General features: G+C 51.3%; 1 protein-coding gene across 1 annotated transcript in view; it reads left to right on the plus strand.

The window, feature by feature from the left end:
• Nucleotides 1–27862, plus strand: part of PRKRIP1 (PRKR interacting protein 1) — a 172628-nt gene that overhangs the window by 120174 nt on the left and 24592 nt on the right. Inside the window, exon 6 of the mRNA XM_086954789.1 lies at nucleotides 15171–15238. Within this exon, the coding sequence (XP_086810915.1) occupies nucleotides 15171–15238 (68 nt within the window). The remainder of the gene's footprint in view (nucleotides 1–15170; nucleotides 15239–27862) is intronic.

Below are 27862 nucleotides of genomic sequence, written 5' to 3' on the forward strand. Positions count from 1 at the left end.
TGTATGCGTGCGTGTCTGTATGTGTGCAGGGGGTAGGGGGGAGCAAGAAGTTAACAGCCAATTGGACAGCTACGCTCAATGACCAATGGGAAGCTTCGACGCATCACCGCATCGGGAAGTAAGTTTCACTTCTGCAACGGGGAGACGTTCGTTATTCATGGAGCCAGTGTAAGGCAGTTCGGTTCCAAAGGTACCATCTCTTACAGGTAGCCGATGGAGAAGCCTCCGTTCCTGGATAATGCGATCATTTTTACACAAGATCCCAGTCTGCAGTAAATTGTGAAACCAGAAGTTGCATGCCTAATGATTTAGAAATGTTTGCTTTCAGCATGACAGAAGTCTATAGTGGATGTAGCGCCGAATAACGCTGATGTATATGTTTGAGATAACTGTGCTCCATGACACTCCAGCACTGAACCGCAAACACAGCTTTGATGGTGCACCTCGGCATTACCCTGCAGCATCCCGGTCTATTCTAGCACCAGGACGCAAACAGAGCTGTGCGGGCTTTCCTCTGTCATTCCCCACATTACTCGTGCTACACTGGGGAGGCCTAAAAATCACGGCTGTGCCGCTGCACCTCAATCCTGCTCTGCGGCACCCTCTGCCCTTCAGTACTAGATCCCAAACACAGCTCTGCCAGTGTAGATGCCGCACCAATGGGCATTAGGCTTCTTCTGAGCTTGAGTAGGATGTGTGTCATGTGGCTTCCGCATTCGTCACCAAGCACGCCCCTGTTACGACCTCGCCTGTTGACGCTGTCTGGGCGGAGCTTGTTCCGTCTTGTTTTCATGTGCGGTTGCTTTCATCCAAGCAGTCAGTGACATGGAGGCTGGACTGGTGTCTGCCGATGGCAAGAACAGTAAGGGCGTGCATTGCCAGCGATGTGGCTCTACGGTGCTGCTGCCTGGGGCCGTGAAGTATGAGAGGCGCGAGGTGAGGGAATCGCACTGGTTAAAGTGCATTCAATATAAATGCTTGCCAAATATTAGTAAGGGGGCGCTGCATGAGTTGAGGCGGAGCTGGGACGTACAGGAAAGGGTGCAGTACGGTAGAGATTGTAGGCGGGGCTGCATCCTCAAGGGGCGGAGAGACATGAATGGCGAGGCGCTTGTCCCACTGGCGATAGTGCCAAGTGGCCGTCCTGGAGGGTAGGAGATCGGTAGTGTTGTGTGCGAGACGCTATTGTCATTGTTGTGAGTGCTTTAGGGTAGAGGGCTGCGGAGGCGTGTGTATACGTGCGTGTCTGTGTGTGTGCAGGGGGGTGGGGGGCGGCAGCGTGTGTATGTGTGCGCGCGCCTGTGTGTGTGTGTGTGTGTGTGCGTGCATGCAGAGGGGTGGGGGCTGGCTGTGTCTGTGCCGTTAACCCCTTAAGTGCTGCCGTCGGCCAACGGTCGTCGCAAGCACTACCTTGCTAGTGCTGCGCACGACCGTTGGCCGACGGGCCAGCATTCGTTCTTCGAACGTTCAGCACTGGGCGCTGAACGTTCGACGCTCCTATGAGGTTAATGCATGCGAAGAGAGCGAAGTGAAAGCAGGGGCTGGGAGTTCGTCTGCGCAAGCGCGGCTCAGACGCGCGCTCCTGAGGTCAAAACTGACTAAGAGAAGCGCGCGTCTGACTCATGTCTTCATTCCTAAATACGGGTGACAATAGGTCTAAAGCAGACACCATCAATGCTTACACATTGAAGGTAGGTCTGCTCGACCTAAAAAAGGAATACCAAGGCAACAGGCTTTTTCAGTCTATGTTCCTAGAATCTGGAAAAGCATCTCTATATCCATCAGAGCTGCTCCAGCCTTGCTCAATATTCGGAAAGAGTTTAAGACAAACCTCTTAAAAGAACACCACAAAACTAGGCAGGAAAGGTACACTTCTAGTCCCAGAAACCAGCTACCTCTCCAATCACTCCTCGACCGTACCCGTGCCTTGTACCCTGTACTCGGCTGCAGAAACCTTTTGGCTAGGTTCACGCTATTTCCAGACAATGATCAGTGAAAATTCAGGAGCCAAACATCTTATCAGTAGGATTTTATACTCTGAGAGATCAGAAGAATATCGTCTAAATGTATCATCCCTGGAATAGGCCTGATTTTTGGGCAGTTACCAGCAGCGTTATCATCTTGGTAAAGAGGTGGACTGAAAAATCACAGCATTTTCCATTCAATAAGTAGATGAATTGGAACTATCGTGGCTATAGTTAAAAGCTTCAAGTATTCTAAGTTACTCTTAACATAAAAAAGAAAGTGGGCTGGCCAGCCACTATTTTCCAAGGGAATAAACAAGAGAGTTTTGCTTCTTTGGTAATGTAAGCACTGTGTTCAGAAACATTTCTGTTCATCTAGACACTGCTTTTGTGACGGGATAAAATGCCCATGTTGGCTCCAGTAAAGTATCAGGACTCCCCTGAGGGCCGTGTACAGCTAGTTAAGAAAGCGACTCCTGCCTTCCCAAGGTCTCTAGAAACGTGTGTGTCTGTCTGTCTTTCATTGGATAGCTTGACCATTTAAACCATATTATCCAAAACATAATTTTGGAAAAATGCTGCAACTTGGCCTGACTGGTTATTAAACTAATCCCCACATCATATGAAAGTGTATTGGTGCTTTCTGGTGTTTTTTGGTTTCAACTGTGTATTGGCTCTAGCCCTTTATGGTTGCAGAATTTATTTTTAGGTGCCATTTGTTCTTTGAAACGAAAACAAGGTCAGTTCTCTGTGGCATCACCAGTATTGTTACCTGAATGGATGCGAAGAGCCTGATCAGCTAACTTTGAATGGTGATATGTCGACAAAAATACCACTCCTATTTCTAATCAAACCTCTAGATGGGACAACCATATTTTGAATTAACTTGATGCCTCTGAGAGGAAGAGTTCAGCTAACCAAAGTCTTCCTCTCTGTTAGGAGTGTGTCTTTACATTTTCAGAGAAGCACCTGCTGTCCACAAATACTTATGCAAGTTAATGACACTAATTACAATTTGCCGTAGTAGAAAAATACAATAATACCAATATTTTGATGCAGCACTTTATATCAGAGATAATTAATCTTCTTAGTGGTGGAAAGATAACCACTATCACTATAATCCACAATATTGGTGCTCAGTGTATTGTCCTGGTAGAAAAAAGGCTGAGTTCGTCCTGACCTTTTTATAAATAGTCACCTGCAAGTTTCCATATGTCTGCATTGAGGGCTTAATTGACTGCAAACATTTAGCCACAATTAAAGAAAGAATATGCACCCTCTTTGATCCTGTGCTGTGCGACAAGGTCAGCCTGCCAAGGACTAGGGGCTTGAAGCTGTGTGCTGTGATAGCTCAGTCCTGCTCCGGTGTTGTTGCGTCTCTGACGCAGAGTTTCCTTAGCTACAAACGCCCAACCCTCATACTGGAGATACTCCGTGCTTGTCCATAGTGGATAAGCCTGTCCAGGTGGAAGAAAAGCCCACAGAGTAGTTCAGGATTAAAGCCACTCTGCAGCAGACGATGAACTAAAACACACATATAAAATAAAAAGCAATTGGATTCAAAACTATTTTTGGCCAAATTAAGTAAGATTAGCGACCGGTTAGGCGAGACGGAGCATGGCGCTGGCTGCCTTTTATGGACTGTGATTCTTGCTGATTGAATGTTGGACAATAAGCACTTGGTGATGGGAGAATGTTTGCCACATCTTTTTGTTTCTATTCTCTTTGAACGAATATGTGCACTTCTTGGCTGCTAACTATTTAGTAAAGAAGTGCATCGCAATATGGCGGCCTCCTTGTTCAGCTGTGAAAGGAAATAAAGAAGTGCATCGCAACATGGCGGCCTCCTTGTTCAGCTGTGAAGGGAAATAAAGAAGTGCATCGCAATATGGCGGCCTCCTTGTCTACCTGTAAGCGGATAGTGCTGCTACCCAATAGCTACGTCTTTGATTTCCAAGCACCTGATCGGGGTCATTGATCACTTTTATTCCCTTTCTTGACCTGAAAGAAAACTGTTCCAAAATAAAGCCAATTCTCATTTGCAGTGTCAGGCCAAATAACAAAAGAATTTCGTAGCCACAGTATTGCGTCTAAGTCAGTCTTTTTGTGACAAACCTCTTTGAAGATAATATAGTTTCCAGTCAATATAGCTACATACAGACCACAGGATTTATCTGTTCTCAATATCAGTGCTGTTAAGAGGACTACGAGGAGATGTTGCCCAGTGACCGAATTGATTGCCTTCCACCTTGAATACTGGTTGATACACCCGGTTTTAGCACTTGAAGAAAAATGAATGAATTCTGTCTTATTGAAAATATGTAAAATTGTGCAATTTTTAGGGCTCGCCTGCTGTGCACATGTGCGCAGCTGGAAGCTCTATAGGGGCTTATCCAGTGTTTAACCACCACTGGCGATTCCACTGGCGATTCCTTTGAGTGCATGTGCTTTTTAGGTCATTGCGCAAGCGCAAGCCCTAAAAAGCGCGTGCACAATGCCACCAGCCGCCTGCCTGCCTGCCTCGCATTACCACATCAAAGGCAGCCCTCCCAGCGCCTTTGTCACCACCTAATTATTCACGGCCGGCCGGCCGTACTTTCAGTTTCACGGCCGGAGGCCGTGTCTCCTTTTAAAACCTGTTTAACTTGTTTCTTTGAGGTATAAAGAAATTAGAGACAGGCGTTTTATTTAGGGATTGTAGACTTTCATGCATGCTGATTACCCATTCCGGGGACAGTTCCATTTCTATTTTCCACCTACCTTAACAATTGATAAATCAGCATCTCTAACCAACAGAATGCAGGGGCTATTCGGGAGATTTCTCTGTAGAGAGCTGGGCAGAGAAAGCCAAGTAGGGCTATGTCTTCCCGCCTTTCCCGCGCATGTGAAGGGGCACAGACGTCAAACACCATGCCTTTGAAATGCACCAACCTTTCATTAAATCTCAGATCCCTTAAAAGCAGAGGCCGATACCGCACGTTTTCCCTCCAGCTTGCCATGTGTCTTGCATTTCCGCCTCGTTTCTGGTGCTTTCTGTTTGTTCTTCCCAGTCAATAACCGCCGCCTGCCATTAGAAGGCTGTAAAGTATTCCATGTGCCATTAAGGCGTCGAGGGTCTTTGAATGCTGAGTGCACGCATCCGCCTCTTTCATTCCAAACTCAGCTGTGACTCCAGCGCCCTAGTGACAGCTCCAATCTCTCGAACGAGTGTATTTGCATCGTAATCGTCACACCGAAAATATCTGCACACAAGGAAGGAAGATGGAAAAGCTACCAGGTTACAATGTCACAGACACACAACTCCCTCGAGATTCGGGTTTTAGCACGAGATCGGAGTGTGGAGTAGAGTTGTGTGTGAGTGTGCTCCCCAAACATATCGCATCATAATTTGCACGAAGCACACCTGCAGCTCGATTTCTGTGTCACCCTCCCCTATCAAGGCATTTTTTTCTGAGCGGTGTCATAGCTAAGTGGGTTAATGTGCATGTTGTAGAGAACTGTGTGCAATTTGAAGATCATGGGTCCTGCGCTCACTAATGCAGCTCTCATTGTTAATGTGCTGTAACTTTCGTGAAAGTTGAGGTGTGTTCTCTAAAGGGAATGACCAAAAAAAGTGTAACTAGAAATCCTTTCTAAGATGCATGGCCTACTTAATATGGCTGTGGTTTAAAGCACGTGACCTGGCATGCATGAAGAAATTGAATGAACGCCACAAAACAGATTTATTTGTACCGTACTGCACAATTGGAACGAAACTAGTCGTTCCATGGTCAGCAGTTTAACCACTCTGATGCTGAGTGAGTAAGCACTCAGATTCTAATATTGCTAAACAGATTTCTTGAAGTTGATTTCAAATACATCTCTAGATAATGTACTATCCGTTGTTTTATTACAACATGAGTGTTCTGACACCAGGGCCTCCTCGTAATAAGACCATTGAATCCAGCTCCACCGAGGCACCCATCATACAGCTCCACCAATGCACCCACCACTCAGCTCCACCGAGGCACCCACCACACAGCTCCACCGAGGCACCCACCACCCAGCTCCAACGATGCACCCACCACACAGCTCCAATGATGCACCCACCACCCAGCTCCACCGATGCACCCACCACACAACTCCACCTACACAGCTCCACCGATGCACCCACCACACAGGTCCACCAATGCACCCACCACCCAGCTCCACAGATGCACCCAGCACACAGCTCCACCGAGGCACCCACCACACAGCTCCACCGAGGCACCCACCACACAGCTCCACCGAGGCACCCACCACACAGCTCCACAGATGCACCCACCACACAGCTCAACAGATGCACCCACCACCCAGCTCCACTGATGCACCCAGCACACAGCTCCACCGATGCACCCACCACACAGCTCCACCGATGCTCCAACTAAGCTCCAGCAATGCACCCACCACACAGCTCCACCAATGCACCCACTAAGCTCCACGAATGCATCCACCACACAGCTTCACAGATGCACCCACCACACAGCTCCACCTACACAGCTCCACCAATGCACCCACCACACAGCTCCACCAATGCACCCACCACACAGCTCCACCAATGCACCCACCACCCAGCTCCACCGATGCACCCAGCACACAGCTCCACAGATGCACCCACCACACAGCTCCACAGATGCACCCACCACACAGCTTCACCGAGGCACCCACCACACAGCTCCACAGATGCACCCACCACACAGCTCAACAGATGCACACACCACACAGCTCCACCTACACAGCTCCACCGATGCACCCACCACAGCTCTCCACTGATGCACCCACCACACAGCTCCACCGATGCACCCACCACAAAGCTCCACCGAGGCACCCACCACACAGCTCCACCGAACGACCCACCACACAGCTCCACCGAGGCACCTACCACACAGCTCCACAGATGCTCCCACCACACAGCTCAACAGATGCACCCACCACACAGCTCCACCTACACAGCTCCACTGATGCACCCACCACACAGCTCCACCGATGCACCCACCACACAGCTCCACAGATGCACCCACCACACAGCTCCACAGATGCACCCACCACACAGCTCCACAGATGCACCCACCACACAGCTCCACTGATGCACCCAGATTCTAATATTGCTAAATAGATTTCTTGAAGTTGATTTCAAATACATCTCTAGATAATGTACTATCCGTTGTTTTATTACAACATGAGTGTTCTGACACCAGGGCCTCCTCGTAATAAGACCATTGAATCCAGCTCCACCGAGGCACCCATCATACAGCTCCACCAATGCACCCACCACACAGCTCCACCGAGGCACCCACCACACAGCTCCACCGAGGCACCCACCACCCAGCTCCAACGATGCACCCACCACACAGCTCCAATGATGCACCCACAACCCAGCTCCACCGATGCACCCACCACACAACTCCACCTACACAGCTCCACCGATGCACCCACCACACAGCTCCACAGATGCACCCACCACACAGCTCAACAGATGCACCCACCACACAGCTCCACCTACACAGCTCCACCGATGCACCCACCACAGCGCTCCACTGATGCACCCACCACACAGCTCCACCGATGCACTCACCACAAAGCTCCACCGAGGCACCCACCACACAGCTCCACCGAACGACCCACCACACAGCTCCACCGAGGCACCTACCACACAGCTCCACAGATGCTCCCACCACACAGCTCAACAGATGCACCCACCACACAGCTCCACCGATGCACCCACCACACAGCTCCACCGATGCACCCACCACACTGCTCCACCGATGCACCCACCACACAGCTCCACAGATGCACCCACCACACAGCTCCACAGATGCACCCACCACACAGCTCCACTGATGCACCCACCACACAGCTCCACTGATGCACCCACCACACAGCTCCTCTGATGCACCCACCACACAGCTCCACCGATGCACCCACCACACAGCTCCACCGATGCTCCAACTAAGCTCCAGCAATGCACCCACCACACAGCTCCACCAATGCACCCACTAAGCTCCACCGATGCACCCACCACACAGCTTCACAGATGCACCCACCACACAGCTCCACCTACACAGCTCCACCGATGCACCCACCACACATCTCCACCAATGCACCCACCACCCAGCTCCACCGATGCACCCAGTTCCACAGATGCACCCACCACACAGATGCACCCACCACACAGCTCCACCGAGGCACCCACCACACAGCTCCACAGATGCACCCACCACACAGCTCAACAGATGCACCCACCACACAGCTCCACCGAGGCACCCACCACACAGCTCCACCGAGGCACCCATCACACAGCTCCACCGAGGCACCCACCACACAGCTCCACCGAGGCACCTACCACACAGCTCCACAGATGCTCCCACCACACAGCTCAACAGATGCACCCACCACACGGCTCCACCTACACAGCTCCACTGATGCACCCACCACACAGCTCCACCGATGCACCCACCACACAGCTCCACAGATGCACCCACCACACAGCTCCACAGATGCACCCACCACACAGCTCCACTGATGCACCCAGATTCTAATATTGCTAAACAGATTTCTTGAAGTGGATTTCAAATACATCTCTAGATAATGTACTATCCGTTGTTTTATTACAACATGAGTGTTCTGACACCAGGGCCTCCTCGTAATAAGACCATTGAATCCAGCTCCACCGAGGCACCCATCATACAGCTCCACCAATGCACCCACCACACAGCTCCACCGAGGCACCCACCACACAGCTCCACCGAGGCACCCACCACCCAGCTCCAACGATGCACCCACCACACAGCTCCAATGATGCACCCACCACCCAGCTCCACCGATGCACCCACCACACAACTCCACCTACACAGCTCCACCGATGCACCCACCACCCAGCTCCAACGATGCACCCACCACACAGCTCCAATGATGCACCCACCACCCAGCTCCACCGATGCACCCACCACACAACTCCACCTACACAGCTCCACCGATGCACCCACCACACAGCTCCACAGATGCACCCACCACACAGCTCAACAGATGCACCCACCACACAGCTCCACCTACACAGCTCCACCGATGCACCCACCACAGCGCTCCACTGATGCACCCACCACACAGCTCCACCGATGCACTCACCACAAAGCTCCACCGAGGCACCCACCACACAGCTCCACCGAACGACCCACCACACAGCTCCACCGAGGCACCTACCACACAGCTCCACAGATGCTCCCACCACACAGCTCAACAGATGCACCCACCACACAGCTCCACCTACACAGCTCCACTGATGCACCCACCACACAGCTCCACCGATGCACCCACCACACAGCTCCACCGATGCACCCACCACACAGCTCCACCGATGCACCCACCACACAGCTCCACAGATGCACCCACCACACAGCTCCACAGATGCACCCACCACACAGCTCCACTGATGCACCCACCACACAGCTCCACTGATGCACCCACCACACAGCTCCTCTGATGCACCCACCACACAGCTCCACCGATGCACCCACCACACAGCTCCACCGATGCTCCAACTAAGCTCCAGCAATGCACCCACCACACAGCTCCACCAATGCACCCACTAAGCTCCACCGATGCACCCACCACACAGCTCCACCTACACAGCTCCACCGATGCACCCACCACACATCTCCACCAATGCACCCACCACCCAGCTCCACCGATGCACCCAGTTCCACAGATGCACCCACCACACAGATGCACCCACCACACAGCTCCACCGAGGCACCCACCACACAGCTCCACAGATGCACCCACCACACAGCTCAACAGATGCACCCACCACACAGCTCCACCGAGGCACCCACCACACAGCTCCACCGAGGCACCCATCACACAGCTCCACCGAGGCACCCACCACACAGCTCCACCGAGGCACCCACCACACAGCTCCACCGATGCACCCACCACCCAGCTCCACCGATGCACCCAGTTCCACAGATGCACCCACCACACAGATGCACCCACCACACAGCTCCACCGAGGCACCCACCACACAGCTCCACAGATGCACCCACCACACAGCTCAACAGATGCACCCACCACACAGCTCCACCGAGGCACCCACCACACAGCTCCACCGAGGCACCCACCACACAGCTCCACCGAGGCACCCACCACACAGCTCCACCGAGGCACCCACCACACAGCTCCACCGATGCACCCACCACACAGCTCCACCGAGGCACCCACCACACAGCTCCACCGAGGCACCCACCACACAGCTCCACGAGGCACCCACCACACAGCTCCACCGAGGCACCCACCACACAGCTCCACCGAGGCACCCACCACACAGCTCCACCGAGGCACCCACCACACAGCTCCACCGAGGCACCCACCACACAGCTCCACCGAGGCAGCCACCACACAGCTCCACCGATGCACCCACCACACAGCTCCACCGATGCACCCCCCACACAGCTCCACCGAGGCACCCACCACACAGCTCCACCGATACACCCCCACACACCTCCACCGATGCACCCACCACACACCTCCACCGATGCACCCACCACACACCTCCACCGATGCACCCACCACACATGCCCCCACTACACATGCCCCCACCACACAGCTCCACAAATGCCCCCACCACAGAGCTCCACCGATGCACCCACCACACAGCTCCATCGATGCACCCACCACACAGCTCCACCGATGCACCCACCACGCAGCTCCACCGATGCACCCACCACACAGCTCCACCGATGCACCCACCACACAGCTCCACCGATGCACCCACCACACAGCTCCACCGATGCACCCACCACACAGCTTCACCTATGCACCCATCACACAGCTCCACCGTTGCACCCACCATACAGCTCCGCCGATGCACCCACCACACAGCTCCGCCGATGCACCCACCACACAGCTCCGCCGAGGCACCCACCACACAACTTCGCCGAGGCACCCACCACACAGCTCCGCCGAGGCACCCACCACACAGCTCCGCCGAGGCACCCACCACACAGCTCCGCCGAGGCACCCACCACACAGCTCCGCCGATGCACCCACCACACAGCTCCACCGATGCACCCACCACACAGCTCCACGGATGCACCCACCTCCACAGATGCACCCACCACCCAGCTCCACCGATGCACCCACCACCCAGCTCCACAGATGCACCCACCACCCAGCTCTACAGATTCACCCACCACCCAGCTCCACAGATGCACCCACCACCCAGCTCCACAGATGCACCCAGCTCCACAGATGCACCCACCACCCAGCTCCATCGATGCTCCAACTAAGCTCCACCAATGCACCCACCACACAGCTCCACCAATGCATCCACTAAGCTTCACCGATGCACCCACCACACAGCTCCACCGATGCACCCACCACACAGCTCCACCGATGCACCCACCACACAGCTCCACCGATGCACCCACCACACAGCTCCACCGATGCATCCACCACACAGCTCCACCGATGCATCCACCACACAGCTCCACCGATGCACCCACCACCCAACTCCACCGATGCACCTACCACACAGCTCCACCGGCACAGCTCCACCGACGCACCCACCACACAGCTCCACCAACACAGCTCCACCGATGCACCCACCACACAGCTCCACTGATGCACCCACCACACAGCTCCACCGACACAGCTCCACCGACACAGCTCCACCGATGCACCCACCACACAGCTCCACCGACACAGCTCCACCGATGCACCCACCACACAGCTCCACCGATGCACCCACCACACAGCTCCACCGATGCACCCACCACACAGCTCCACCTACACAGCTGCAGCGATGCACCCATCACACAGCTCCAGCGATGCAGCCACCACACAGCTCCACCGACACAGCTCCACCGATGCAGCCACCACACAGCTCCACCGATGCAGCCACCACACAGCTCCTCCGACACAGCTCCACCGATGCACCCACCACCCAACTCCACCGATGCACCCACCACACAGCTCCACCGACACAGCTCCACCGATGCACCCACCACACAGCTTCACCTACACAGCTCCACTGAGGCACCCACCACACATCTCCACTGATGCACCCACCACACAGCTCCACCGACACAGCTCCACGGATGCACCCACCACACAGCTCCACCTACACAGCTTCACCGATGCACCCACCACCCAACTCCACCGATGCACCCACCACACAGCTCCACCGACACAGCTCCACCGATGCACCCACCAAACAGATCTACCTACACAGCTCCACTGATATAACCACCACACAGCTCCACCGATGCAACCACCACACAGCTCCACCGATGCAACCCCACCACACAGCTCCACCGATGCAACTACCACACAGCTCCACCGATGCAACCACCACACAGCTCCACCGATGCAACCACCACACAGCTCCACTGATGCAAACACCACACAGTTCCACCGAGGCACCCACCACACAGCTCTACCGAGGCACCCACCACACAGCTCCACAGATGCACCCACCACACTGCTCCACAGCTGCACCCACCACACAGCTCCACCGATGCATCCACCACACAGCTCCACCGATGCATCCACCACACAGCTCCACCGATGCACCCACCACACAGCTCCACCGATGCACCCACCACACAGCTCCACCGATGCACCCACCACACACCTCCACCGATGCACCCACCACACACCTCCACTGATGCACCCACCACACACCTCCACCGATGCACCCACCACACATGCCCCCACCACACATGCCCCCACCACACAGCTCCACAGATGCCCCACCACACAGCTCCACCGATGCACCCACCACACAGCTCCACCAATGCACCCACCACACAGCTCCACCGATGCACCCACCACACAGCTCCACTGACGCACCCACCACACAGCTCCACCGATGCACCCACCACACAGCTCCACCGATGCACCCACCACACAGCTCCACCGATGCATCCACCACACAGCTCCACCGATGCACCCACCACCCAACTCCACCGATGCACCCACCACACAGCTCCACCGACACAGCTCCACCGATGCACCCACCAAACAGATCTACCTACACAGCTCCACTGATATAACCACCACACAGCTCCACCGATGCAACCACCACACAGCTCCACCGATGCAACCCCACCACACAGCTCCACCGATGCAACTACCACACAGCTCCACCGATGCAACCACCACACAGCTCCACCGATGCAACCACCACACAGCTCCACTGATGCAACCACCACACAGTTCCACCGAGGCACCCACCACACAGCTCTACCGAGGCACCCACCACACAGCTCCACAGATGCACCCACCACACTGCTCCACAGCTGCACCCACCACACAGCTCCACCGATGCATCAACCACACAGCTCCACCGATGCATCCACCACACAGCTCCACCGATGCACCCACCACACAGCTCCACCGATGCACCCACCACACAGCTCCACCGATGCACCCACCACACACCTCCACCGATGCACCCACCACACACCTCCACCGATGCACCCACCACACACCTCCACCGATGCACCCACCACACATGCCCCCACCACACATGCCCCCACCACACAGCTCCACAGATGCCCCACCACACAGCTCCACCAATGCACCCACCACACAGCTCCACCGATGCACCCACCACACAGCTCAACCGACGCACCCACCACACAGCTCCACCGATGCACCCACCACACAGCTCCACCGATGCACCCACCACACAGCTCCACCGATGCACCCACCACACAGCTCCACCGAGACAGCTCCACCGACGCACCCACCACACAGCTCCACCAACCCAGCTCCACCGACGCACCCACCACACAGCTCCACCAACACAGCTCCACCGATGCACCCACCACACAGCTCCACCGATGCACCCACCACACAGCTCCACCTACACAGCTCCACCGATGCACCCACCACACAGCTCCACTGATGCACCCACCATACAGCTCCAACTACACAGCTCCACCGATGCACCCACCACACAGCTCCACCGATGCACCCACCACACAGCTCCACCTACACAGCTCCAGCGATGCACCCTCCACCCAACTCCACCGATGCACCCACCACACAGCTCCTCCGACACAGCTCCTGATGCACCCACCACACAGCTCCACCTACACAGCTCCAGCGATGCACCCACCACACAGCTCCACTGATGCACCCACCACACTGCTCCACCGACACAGCTCCACCGATGCACCCACCACACAGCTCTGCCGATGCACCCACCACACAGCTCCGCCGAGGCACCCACCACACAGCTCCACCGAGGCACCCACCACACAGCTCCGCCGAGGCACCCACCACACAGCTCCGCCGAGGCACCCACCACACAGCTCCGCCAAGGCACCCACCACACAGCTCTGCCGATGCTCCAACTAAGCTCCACCAATGCACCCACCACACAGCTCCACCAATGCACCCACCACACAGCTCAGCCCTGGCACCCACCACACAGCTCCGCCGTGGCACCCACCATACAGCTCCACCGATGCTCCAACTAAGCTCCACCAATGCACCCACCAAACAGCTACACCGATGCACACACCACTCAGCGCAACCACAGCATCACTGGTTCAAATATGTTCTTTCAATTTTTCAAGCTTTCATGCTTAATTACAAATCACAAAAAGATGTTAATATTTCACTTCTGTTCTTGGATTTTCGTCACAATAAAAAACACTGAACATAATCTTCACAAATGTTATTTACAAAAGTTTAAGCTATTGCCATTACAAATTAAATAAATTATTCAAGTATTAATTATTTAAAAAAATTAAAAGCCATTGTTATTTGTAATATCAATACATCTAAGTCACGTAAATACAAAACATGTTGCATTGCAAATGCTATAGGTGTCACATTTGCGAAAGTTATAACTATTGGCATTGTAAATGATAAAGCTATTAATTTAGCTATTTAAAAAAAACACAAATAAAAATAATTCATTTATAACACCAATAGCTCAAACTTTCCTAATGCGAGCCCTATTGCATTTCCAATGCTTGTTAAAAGGTGGGATGTAACAAAAACCTACTGTTTAGCGCTGTGGTGCTGCCACAAGCAGACTGTAAACACACATTACTGTCCTATCACACTCATGGTTGATGCTCTTGCTTAAGAATAGTAATCATTTCTAAATATCACAAATATTTGGATTTTTAATCAGTTGTCCACGTTAATGTATATCTGTTCTTTTCTTTGTAGCCAAAAGTTAAAAGAAAAGTTAAAAATGGCTAAGAAAACGAAACAGGAAAACCAGAAGGACAATGAAGGTAGATGGAGTGACCTTTTTAATTCCTAATACTCGGTTTCTGCATGTATAGCTTTGATATGCACCTGGAAGCGCTTTATTTGTTATTAGAAACATAACTTTCTCGTATCAATATTTGGTAATCATGCTTCCATACTACATTTGTCTAAGCCAATTTGCACAACTGGGAAGCACCATTAGTGGAAATTAGTAGCTTTTGCAAGCCTTAAGGTCAGATAGAGCCCAGGAACCCAACAAAATAGCTATTCAAATGCTCAGTTTGATGATGCGTGTATTTAGAGTCACTCCGTCAGATTTGATGGGTTATGCCACTGTACCAGTTTAAAGGAAGGTGGCCAGGAACTGCCTGAATCGTTTTGCCTAATCTCACTGTTATTTTTGCAAAGGTATTTTCCAAATTGCTATTTCAGAGGCACCAAGAGTGGATTTAAAGTTGTGAAAACAATCCAGTAGTTCCGGTTGAACAGGTTTTTGTTTTTCCATTTGATGGATCAATACTGTAATTTCGACAAGGTGGCCTGCATGTTGCCTTTAGGGACTTTATCACATTCGCTCGGGGCCCAAGTGCCTAGAGTGGTAGAAAATAAGGTGCCTTTAGCTTACCTAGTGATCTTTTTGAAAGCGTACAACATACTCTCTCATGGTTATCTGTAAGGACACAACCTAGCAAAAGACTACTATATAAGGTTTTGGTAGGGATGTGTCCTTTGTCCAACCTTTGTTAGCATCCTTATGAGTGACCTCGCTAAGAATGTATACCTCACCCCATTCCACTGGTCATTTCGCATTCTCTCCCAAAGTATCACCTGGAGATTTTGGTTGTTTTCAGCAGCCAGGGTCCTTGGGTGAACTGTGCTAATAGAAGTTATTGCCCCATTAGAAACTCATCATGTGGCCTCAGCCATTACCCAAAATACACATCGATTTGCTTTTGTGTTTTTTGCAAGATGATTTGTGGCAAATATTTATGCAGGGAAAGCGGCACGCTCTATATCATCATGATCTTTATTTCGGCAACATTTGCCATAAAAGGTATAAATAACATTACATTTAAAACAGCAAATATTAAAATAAGTAAAAGGCTATTAAAACATGTGAGATCAATGTACAAATATAAGGAGCAGGCATTAAACATACTGATGAATCATGTCATAGTTTATAATTTTGGCAGTTTGTCATAGGTCCCCAACTAGAAGATATCTCCTCTTATGCCAAACTATCCCCAAATATGTAGCTCAAGCAAAAACTATATGCCCTGATAAGTCGGTCTTAAAGACCCTATATGCATGCAAACAGTGAGAGAACCCCAGGTTTTTACATACTGGGACAATCCATTTCCTCCGCGCCTGCGCATAAGCATTACAAAAAACCAATATGTGCAAATCAGTTTCCTGTTCAAATTTACACCCAGGGCAATGAGAAGGGGAAGATTCAGCCCATTTGCTAGTATAGGCCCGTAATGGCAAGCTACCATACCTCCATTGGAGATACAATTTCCTGATGGACGTTGGGGATATGACATCTAAAACAGTTTCAAACCTATAGCTGTCCTTAGTTATTAAAAATGATGTCGTTAGAGTGCCTAGGCCTGTTCCTTGTAAATATGTAGCAAGTTTACTTTCTTGATACTGGGTGATGAACTGCCTACGTGTGACCCTGGGACATGATGAAAGTGGGTCAGACCATAAGGTAGGAAGCCCTAATTTCCCTAGTTCTTTCTTTATATAGTTTAGCCAGGGAATTTTCTCAACATTTGGGAGGGTAAGAATTTCCTGCAGTTCTAGCCTGTAGTTAGCTAGCTCCGGAACGGACCAAATCCGGCGCCAAAATAATAAAGGTCGTAATCCCATATCTTCATCAAGGGGTCTCAGGCCCAAGTCGAGTCTCATGGGCAACAGGGAAGTGCTAGGGGGAAGTGATAGAAGCTGTCTGATGAATTTATTCTCCGTTGCTACTCGTTCGCGGTTACACATGTAGCCCCAGAGTTCGCTTCCGTACATTACCGCTCCCCTAGCCTGTGCTCTATAGATCTCTAGTGGGGGACCAACCGGCTTGGAAGAAGATTTATTTTTAGAAACCAGTTTGATGATCCCACCTGCTATCTGGGCCAGCTTTAATTGTGATTTCTCCCGTTGGTGCGTCCACGACATCTTTTCGTTTAGGGTAATTCCCAAGTACTCGAAGGTTCGAACCCTCTCTAGCCTGTTAGCTCCAATGTGCGGGTTAGGGCGGGTCTTGGATGGAGGATTGAAGACCATATATTTTGTCTTAAATGCATTGATCTCGAGGCCATGGTCTTTACAAAATGCCTCGAAACCATTGAGGACTCACTGAATCCCCATTGGCGACTTGGAGAGCAGCAGGGTGTCATCTGCGAACATAATCGCCGGCACCCTGCTGCCTCCAAGTTTGGGAGCATCACTATTCTCAACCCCATTCAGGTGGGCAATTACCCCGTTGACGTAGAGGCAAAACAGGGTCGGTGCGAGCACACAACCCTGCCTGACTCCCCTGCCAACGGGGAATTTATTGGACAATGTTCCCGCCCTGCCACATCTGACCTGGGCATAGTTATCAGTATGTAGTCTGATAATCCTATTTAAGAGATGTTGCAGCACCCCCAGACCATAGAGCACGGACCAAAGTTTCCTACGAGGTACCAAATCAAAGGCCGCACGTAGGTCAACTAATACAGTATAGAATCTGCCACCCTCCAACTGTACTGTTTTCCAAAATAAGATGGCAAGACGAAAGACCTTTTGGGGGACGTCTATTAGGCTGATAGGCTCATAATTGATTGGGAGCAGGGGTGAGCCCTTCTTGAAGATGGGAACAATCTCTGCCCCCAGCCAAGTGATAGGCACCGGCATCCCCTCTACGATTGCATTGAATAAGACCTGTAGGTATGGAGCCCAAATCGTGGGTTCGTTTTTAGATAAGTCACCGGGGAGTTTGTCTATGAGTCTCCTCAGACGGGAGTTGGTGAATAAGATTATCAACTTTTTGCAGGACTAAAACAGTCTTTGCATACAGCCTCTGGATATCCTGGGGGTTACCTACAATTTCGGGGCAACGAACTCTACGCCGATTAGTGGATAAGATCATACTCGGGTCAGTAGGATCATCACCACCCTGCATATGAAATGTGACGCCCGGGACCGAAATTTTTAGAATCAGCGCATTGTGATCGCTGTCATCTCGAGGAATCACATTAAAATCCACGACTCTGGCCCATTCAGACATTTCCACAAGTATGTAATCCAAGCGAGAATTATGCCCCGGTTTATTAAAAGTTGATTTGGGGGGGGATGTCTCCACTTACCCGGCCATTACAAGCCCTTAGAGAATTTGCTAAAGTCAGGCAAGTATTTTGTGTTGCTAGTGGTGACCAGGACTTCACTGGTGGGCCAACCAGTTTCGGAATTCCCCATTGGTCGTCTTCCTCGTTTGTTGCACCTTCTAGGAATAGTGGGAGAGGCTCAAATTAGCAATTGAGGTCTCCCCCAACCACGTACAGGGTACCCTGGGAAAAAGTGCTCAAAAACAGTGATAATTCCTCAATGGTGCTTGAAACTTTTGCTATGCCCACTGGTCTGGGGTAAGCATTGATCAGTGCCAGTTTTACGGCATTAGACCATTCCAGGAGTACGCATTGAATATCTGGAGAATTGGTTGCTAGAGCCCTCGCTTTACAACCCAGATGGGAGGCCACCCAAATGAGTAGTCCACCAGACGGGCGTCCCTTCCCCTTCCAATTCGCCCAGGTTGAAAATGTGTCAAACCCTGCACGCTGATGGTCCTCTCTTGCCCATGTCTCCTGAAAAAGGCAAACGTCCTGTAAATCTATAATTGCCCCCCAGTCCGGGGAGTCAAGTTTGTTAGCCAGACCAGCCAAGTTCCAGGAAACAATGGAGATGAAGCCCCTATCGTGCAGATCTACATTAGAACAGTTGATTAGCCCGTTTACTGCTGGATCCACCAAATCTTGCATAGCCTGTAGATAATTCCGATTACTAGGGATAGGACTCCTCTAATTGATATGGGAGGAGGATTTCTTACTTGACCAGGGTGCTATAAGCTTGCAGTGCCCATTTACTCCCCCCCTTAGGGCTTCACGGACCGACCTCCCACCCTCTGGTGGGCTAATAGAGTTTGGCTGTCAGTCAACCATCTCTAGGAAACTGAATTTGTTAGCAGTCGGGAAGCCACCCCAATTGTCCCTATATGCTTGTTCTCTGAAGCCCTGTACCCCCCAGGTGTCCCAATTTCCACTCCTTACGCGATGCCCTACAGTGTGCCAATCACTATTATTGTTCCAGTTATGTATCAGTCCACTCCTAGGGGGGGAAACAAAGGAAAGACGTCGAGTTGCAATCCCCTCATGTCTGTCCTGAGTATTCCAGGTACGTATGTAATCAGCTGTATGAGGGTCCGCAAAGTTAACCAGTATACAATCTCCCTGGACTGTTTTCCTTTCATGACCCACCCAAGGTACCCTGCGTACCGTCAAGATCTTACTAATTAGGTTAGATGGTAGGGGCCGATTTGTGTTGAGCCAGTGTTGGACTTTGTTTTTTAGAGACCAGTTAGCTTCCTCATCAGCCTCACCCAGTTCTGGAACCCCTGTCATGACCACCACATAGGGACTTGCCTCAGGGGGCAAGTTCACTGGTCGTCTCCTATGTGGTCCTCCATCATAATTGTTCTTATTTGGTTGCATCGTGTGGTCCCTAGATGGAATAAGCCCCTCTCGAGGCGGGGTAGCGCAGGTTTTAGTTTTAAGTGCAGATGACTTCGCAGTGGGCAAATCAGGCTTAGTTTTAGGGTTAGTCACTGATGCTGATGGTTTTTTAATGGCAGGAACAGTGTGTTTATCTGGGTTTGAATTAGTTCCCCCTGCTTTCTGGATCCCCTGTACGGTCAGTTTTTTCGGGACAGCACACAAGTCAGCTATCTGTTTTTCAATACGGGCTTGTCTCGATGGGGGTGAGGTAAAGTTTAAAGAGTTCAGCAATCCTAGGTAGGAGTGAAATATTTACCTCATCATCGCTAACACTAATCCTATCTAAAGTGTCCGGGGCCTCTGCATTCATACTAGACGATGCCTCAATTGTGGGGACATTACTAAGGGGATCAGGGGCTGTAGTCAAGTTTGGCACAGGAGCCCCAGGAGCCTTTCTCAATTGTTGTTTGCCCCTCTCCCTTTCATTTTTTGACTTGGGTTTTTTGGAGATGGCTCCCTCCCTCCTGCCCTTCAGCTGGGTAGTGCTCAGGTCAATGGGTGAGGTAATAGCGGCTAGATCCGGGGTTTTTTCTAGGTCTAGACTTAATTGTAGATCTGATGAAAGATGGGATACTGATAGGTCTACCGTACCGGGTAGACTCTGTCTGTGGGCGTGTATGTCTGCGTTAGTTATTACAGGGATTTCTAGGGGGACCAGACCCTTTAATTGTTATGGGGTTTTGGCTGCAGCAAGATGACCCAAAGAAGATCTTTTTGCAAGAGCAAGATCTTGGGATACTCTGCGTTCCAACAATGAGATTTCTTGCTCTATGAAGGAATTAGCCCTTACAAGAAAATTATCCAAAGTGGCTGTTTGTGGTAAACCCCCCACTGCCGTTTTACTTCTAGACCCTCTTGTGCACATAATTATCAAATGTGAATAACTAACAATAATCTATACAAAGTATACCTAGATGTCAAGCAAAGAGATATAATAATAGTAATAGACATACACCAAAGTGTGGGTCCAGTCTCGAAATCAGAAGTTAGGGTGGTGGCCCGGCCCGGCCTTACACGGACTCTAACGGGCTACAACGGGCCCGCCCTTTGCCCGGGCTTAGCCCCGTGCTGAGTGCGATGCGCAGTGGGAGTGTCCGTTAAATACAGGAAGGGGGCGGGGCACGCCCGGGAAGAGGCACCACCTATAGTTGTTCAAAGGAATGCTGGTCCTCGCAGTCCCGGGCTCCCGCTGTGGGTCCTCGTTATCAGGGTCGTCCACGAATGATCACCTCCACAACGGCCACGGCAAGGGAAACAGCAGAGGGGTCAGTGTACTCCGGGGAATAAAGCAAACTCCAAAGTCCTGCTGCGAGCGGCTCCCGCGGAGCGGGGGCCGCTAGCAATAATGAAGGTGGAAGGAGGCGGGGCACGCCCGGGAAGAGGCACCAGCTGTAGATGTTCAAAGGAATGCTGGTCCTCGCAGTCCCGGGCTATCGCTGTGGGTCCTCGTTATCAGGGTCCTCCACGAACGATCACCTCCACAACTGCCACGGCAAGGGAAACAGCAGAGGGGTCAGTGTACTCCGGGGAATAAAGCAAACTCCAAGGTCCTGCTGTGAGCGGCACGCTCTATATGATGTTTGAATCAACAACTATAGGAACGTCTCCAGTCCCGCCACTCGGCGTAAGGCAGTGCACAAACTAATAATAAGAGTTTGCTTTTTAAATACTCCCCAGAAAAGAAAAATTCTACACTTTAGTGAGTAGGCATGTATCATCTAGGACTATTAACGTTGCCCCTTTAGTAATCTGTGCTATGTGGCACAGCAGCGTCAGACTGCAGTTTCCAGCTCTGTAAAACAAAAAACTATGAACACAGATGAGCCTTTTTAGGCTTCCTCTTCTCTTAATAAGAACGTTTGTTTATTTTTTAGCTTCATTCATTATCACAGGCTACTTAATTTGTTTTCTGCAGGAAAGTGATAATTTTTCAGTTTCATTAACTGCCATCTCAAGCACTGTGCTGCCTGATAAGTGTAGCAGCTCACCATTGCTTCCCAGCCAGCTGCTCACTCCACATGTAATGTTGCATACATGCTTGGTGTCCCTCCTGTTTTGAAAATAAATGTTGGCAGGGCGAGCACACTGTGGTTTGACTTCCATATTCTCACCTTTGCCAAGTCACAAAATATGCCATCTAGGATATTGAAAGGCGAGCGAAGCTGGTCAAAGTAAGAGAAAGATAATAGTTGGTGGGAAGAAAGGACACACAAATATAACTGTACTCGCTTACACAAAAGGTATGCAGTGTAAGATTGAAGCAGACTATGTGTTATTGTAAATAGAGGAAGTGATGAATGACATACTGAGGAAGAGTGAGGCGTCAGTGTCTTTTGATTGGACACTTTCAGATTTCTCTGTTTAGAAAAACAATCCTTTGAACGCCTTAGAGAAATATGATATGCCAACGTGCTTGTTACACGCGAACACTTGGTCAATTTTAAATAATGCTGTCAAAAATCTCCTCTAATTCCTTTTTGTGTACATATCTTTACCTTAATGGACAAACCCATTCAGCGCATCATGGGGTTGGGTATCTGTACTTACACAGGGTCTCGGTATGCAGAGGTTTTATGGCCATATAGGAATGCCACTTATTTAACCAACATTAATATACACCTCTACCAAAATGCCATTATGTAGATTGCATTTACATTATCTGGACCAACTTTTTTTTTTTTTTTGTGTAAGACCTTTATAAGCAACAGTCACTTTTACACAGCCGCGAGCCTACAACCCAGGGACCGGCTTGCAAAGTATGAGTAAACAGTAAACAAATGACAATAATAGTAAGATCAGTCTTGTCAATAGTTGGAACCGTCCCCTGCCCAACCTCTACAGATCTCGCAGATAGCACTTTAACATGAGTCTTACATTTTGTAATTTTATAGATAGGAACAGTGAGAGAACTCAACTTAAAGACCTGACATTGTACGTTCATCTTAACGGATCTGGTTCTCCCCTCAGGATTATTAAATAGACGTGTCCAGCCTGTACTTAATATATTAACACCCCTGAATGCAACGGTAGGCGGTTTACCCTTCTGTTTCCACCTCCAGTGAGTTGACATAGTCTGTTAGGAAGCTCCAATAATCCTTGGGCCTAGATTTTGCAGGGAGGTTCTCCTCGTATGTCATTAGTTTATCTCTACAGACGGACATGTCATGTAGCCATGTGGATTTCTTGGGTACCTTTCGGCTATGCCAGCATTGTGCAACCTGTCTTTTAGCTAGTAATAAAGATATAACACAAAACTTACGCTTTAGTGCACGAAATTGTGGGACAATGCCAAAGAGACTGGTTTGTATTGTGCATTCCACCTCCTCCTCTAGCATGACAGTGAGCGTGGAGGTAATGTCCGCCCAGTACTCTGATATCTTGGTGCAGTACCAAGCTAGATGTGTAAAGTTCGCACCTTCCCTGTTACATCTTTTGCATCTATCCTCGTCGTGGAGTCCGAATTTAAGTAGTTTTGTAGGGGTATAGTATGCCTGATGGATGAATTTGTAGTGTATAATTCTCAGGTTCCCATTTGGCGTGAGTATTTGTGTCAATGCGCAGGTACGTTGCCAGTCCTCATCTGATAACGGATTCTCTAGCTCCGAATCCCACCGTGCCTTAGCCTTTGCAGTAGGCCGTGCTATCTCGGACTGTGCTGCTGCGTATAATCTAGACACCAAGTGTGATAAGTCCTGTGTGGTAATAATTAGCTGTAGTGGCGCCAAACAATCCGGTTCTACAGGAAATGATGGATAGTGTTGTTTCAGTGTGCGTGTCAATCTATAATACGTGAAGCGGAACATGGGGGTCTTGTTTTGAATATATGTTAAATGTTCGATGTCCAGGAATGTGCCCTCTTGAAACAGGTCTCCCATCTTATCTATGCCTGCTCTCCGCAGGAGAGACATGCCTACCTTTTCACTAGTGACTGACAGCGCGTGGTGGTGATGTAAGGGCATTGCTGGTGCATATAACGGAAGTTTGTGGGCCAATTGTCCGAGCTTACGCCAGGCTTTCACTGTAGTATCTATGGTGTTAATGTGTTTCGCATGCAGTGGTGATCTAGCATGTGATATTATTGCTGACAGGGGGGCAGGATCTGCGTCTCCCTCTTCTATGGCTGTGTGAGTGAGATATGGTATCTCATGATACCAATAAGCCGCATACTGCGCTTGGGCACAAAGATAATACAGGAGGAAATCTGGTACTCCAAAACCGCCTTGTATATATGGGAGTGTCAATGTCTGGAGATCTATACGGGCTTGTTTGCCAGCCCATATCAGTGTCAGTACTAGCGACTTAATGCAGCGAAATATTTCCCCGGAGGGTGTGATGGGAATATTGTTAAAAAGGTACAGTAGTTTAGGTAAGATATTCAATTTTAGGTCTCGTGACCTATCAATGCGCATGCGCATTGATAGAGAAGCGAGACTATAGGGCTTTAAACAAACTTTAACTGACTGGCGATTTGGTGCTGTGCCCGTGCGCTTTTAGGTCAATGCGCAAGCGCATTGACCTAAAATGCGCGTGCACAGCATCAAATTGCCAGCCATCTGTTGCCCAGCTGGGTGCCGCTCCACCCCCTGCCAGATCAAAGGCTTTCACGGCCGGCCGGCCGTGCTTTCAGTTTCACGGCCGGCCTGCCGTGTAAAGTGCACTTTTTATTTACGATGCCCACCATACAGCCTTCTTGAGCTGTTCTTTTGATGGATGAATGTGGTTGCTTTGATTTCAATTTTTAGTCACTGAACGTGCGCTGCAATGGATTTCTTTAGCTTAAAAGAATTGTTAAGTAAGTTATTGGTCTTTGTCAGTAATGCTCCGTTTCTTTTTGCACAATATATGCAGTTTGACGAAGCACTATTTTTTGGGAAATGTGTTTTCTTTTTCACCAGCTTTCTTATTTGTCTTTGCATGCTCTTTATTTAGTTGTGTTGGTGACTTTTTATTAATCGGCTGTAGAATGTGCTGTATTCACACAGCTAAGTGGATAGTCTTATTTATTTCTAAATGATCATGGCTGGTTAAAGTTGCGAGTCAGCGCAAAATAAATCATTATTTTATATTGTATAATCCGCACTTGATGCATGCGGGTTCAATGTAATCCAACACCACATCCACCACCACATCCACATCCACCACCACATCCAACACATCCACTGCATCCACCATCACCACTGCATCCACCACGCATCCACCACCACCACATCCACCACCGCATCCACCACCACCGCATCCACCACCACCACATCCACCACCGCATCCACCACCACCACTTACACCACCACATCCACCACCACATCCACCAACACTTTAACCACACCCACCACCACTACATCCACCACACCCACCACCACTTCATCCACCACCCCATCCACCACCACCCCATCCACCACCACTGCATCCACCATCAACACTGCATCCACCACCACCACATCCACCGCATCCACCACCACATCTACCACCACCACCACATCCACCACATCCACATCCACCACCACCACATCCACCACCACATCCACCACTACACCCGCCACCACCACATCCAACACATCCACCACCACCACCACCACCAACACCTCATCCACCACCACATCCACCACACCCACCACCACTACATCCACCACACCCACCACCACTACATCCACCACACCCACCACCACTACATCCACCACACCCACCACCACTACATCCACCACCCCATCCACCACCACCACCCCATCCACAACCACCACCACCGCATCCACCATGACATCCACCACCACATCCACCATCACCTCCACATCCACCATGACATCCACCACCACATCCACCACATCCACATCCACCGCATCCACCACCACCGCATCCACCACCACCACATCCACCACCACCACATCCACCACCACATCCACCACCACTTTCACCACATCCACCACCACCACATCCACCACCACATCTAACACGTCCACCACCACTTCCACCACCACCACATCCCCCACCGCATCCACCACCACCACATCCACCACCACCACCTCATCCACCAACACCACATCCACCACCACCACCACATCCACCACCACATCCACCACCACATCCACCACCACATCCACCACCACCACATCCACCACCACATCCACCAACACTTTAACCACACCCACACCACCACATCCACCACACCCACCACCACTACATCCACCACCACCACCACTCCATCCACCACCACTGCATCCACCATCACCACCGCATTCACCACCACCACATCCACCACATCCACCACCACATCCACCATCACCTGCTTATCCACCATGACATCCACCGCCACATCCACCGCCACATCCACCACATCCACATCCACTGCATCCACCTCCACCGCATCCAGCACCACCGCATCCAGCACCACCGCATCCAGCACCACCGCATCCACCACCACAGCATCCACCACCACCACATCCACCACCACATCCACCATCACCACCACATCCACCATGACATCCACCTCCACGACCACATCCGCATACACCGCATCCACCACCACCACATCCACCACATCCACCGCATCCACCACCACCACATCCACCACCACCACATCCACCACTACATCCACCACCACATCCACCACCACATCCAACACTTCCACCACCACCACCACATCCACCACCACCACATCCACCACCACCGCATCCACCACATCCACCATCACATCCACCACCACCGCATCCACCACCACCACCACCGCATCCACCACCACCACGCATCCACCAACATCACATCCACTGCATCCACCACCACCCCCACCACCACCCCGACCACCACAACCACCATCACCTCCACATCCACCACCACATCCACCACATCCACATCCACCGCATCCACCACCACATCCACATCCACCACCACATCCACCACCACATCCTCCACCACCACATCCACCACCACATCCACCACCACCACATCCACCACCACATCTAACATGTCCACAACCACTTCCACCACCACCACATCCACCACCGCATCCACCACCACCACATCCACCACCACATCCACCACCGCCACCACATCCACCACCGCATCCACCACCGCATCCACCACCACCACACACACCACCACATCCACCACCACATCCACCACCACATCCACCACCACATCCACCACCAAATCCACCAACACTTTAACCACACCCACCACCACCACATCCACCACACCCACCACCACTACATCCACCACCCCATCCACCACCACCCCATCCACCACCACTGCATCCACCATCACCACCGCATCCACCACCACCACCACATCCACCACCACCTGCACATCTACCATGACATCCACCGCCACATCCACATCCACCACATCCACATCCACCACATCCACCACCACCGCATCCACCACCACCGCATCCACCACCACCACATCGACCACCACCACATCCACCGCATCCACCACCACATCCACCATCACCACCACCACCACATCCACCATCACCACCACCTCCACATCCACCATGACATCCACCTCCACATCCACCACCACATCCACATACACCACATCCACATACACCGCATCCACCACCACCACCGCATCCACATCCACCGCATCCACCACCACCACATCCACCACCACATCCACCACCACATCCACCACCACACCCACCACCACATCCACCACCACATCCAACACATCCACCAACACATCCACCACCACATCCATCACCACCGCATCCACCACCACCGCATCCACCACCACCACCACCGCATCCACCACCACATCCACCACCACATCCACCACCACATCCACCACCACATCCACCATCACATCCAACACATCCACCACCACTTCCACCACCACCACATCCACCACCAC

The sequence above is a fragment of the Lissotriton vulgaris genome, chromosome 2_1, assembly GCF_964263255.1.
Source record: "Lissotriton vulgaris chromosome 2_1, aLisVul1.2, whole genome shotgun sequence".
Taxonomy (NCBI): Eukaryota; Metazoa; Chordata; class Amphibia; order Caudata; family Salamandridae; genus Lissotriton; species Lissotriton vulgaris.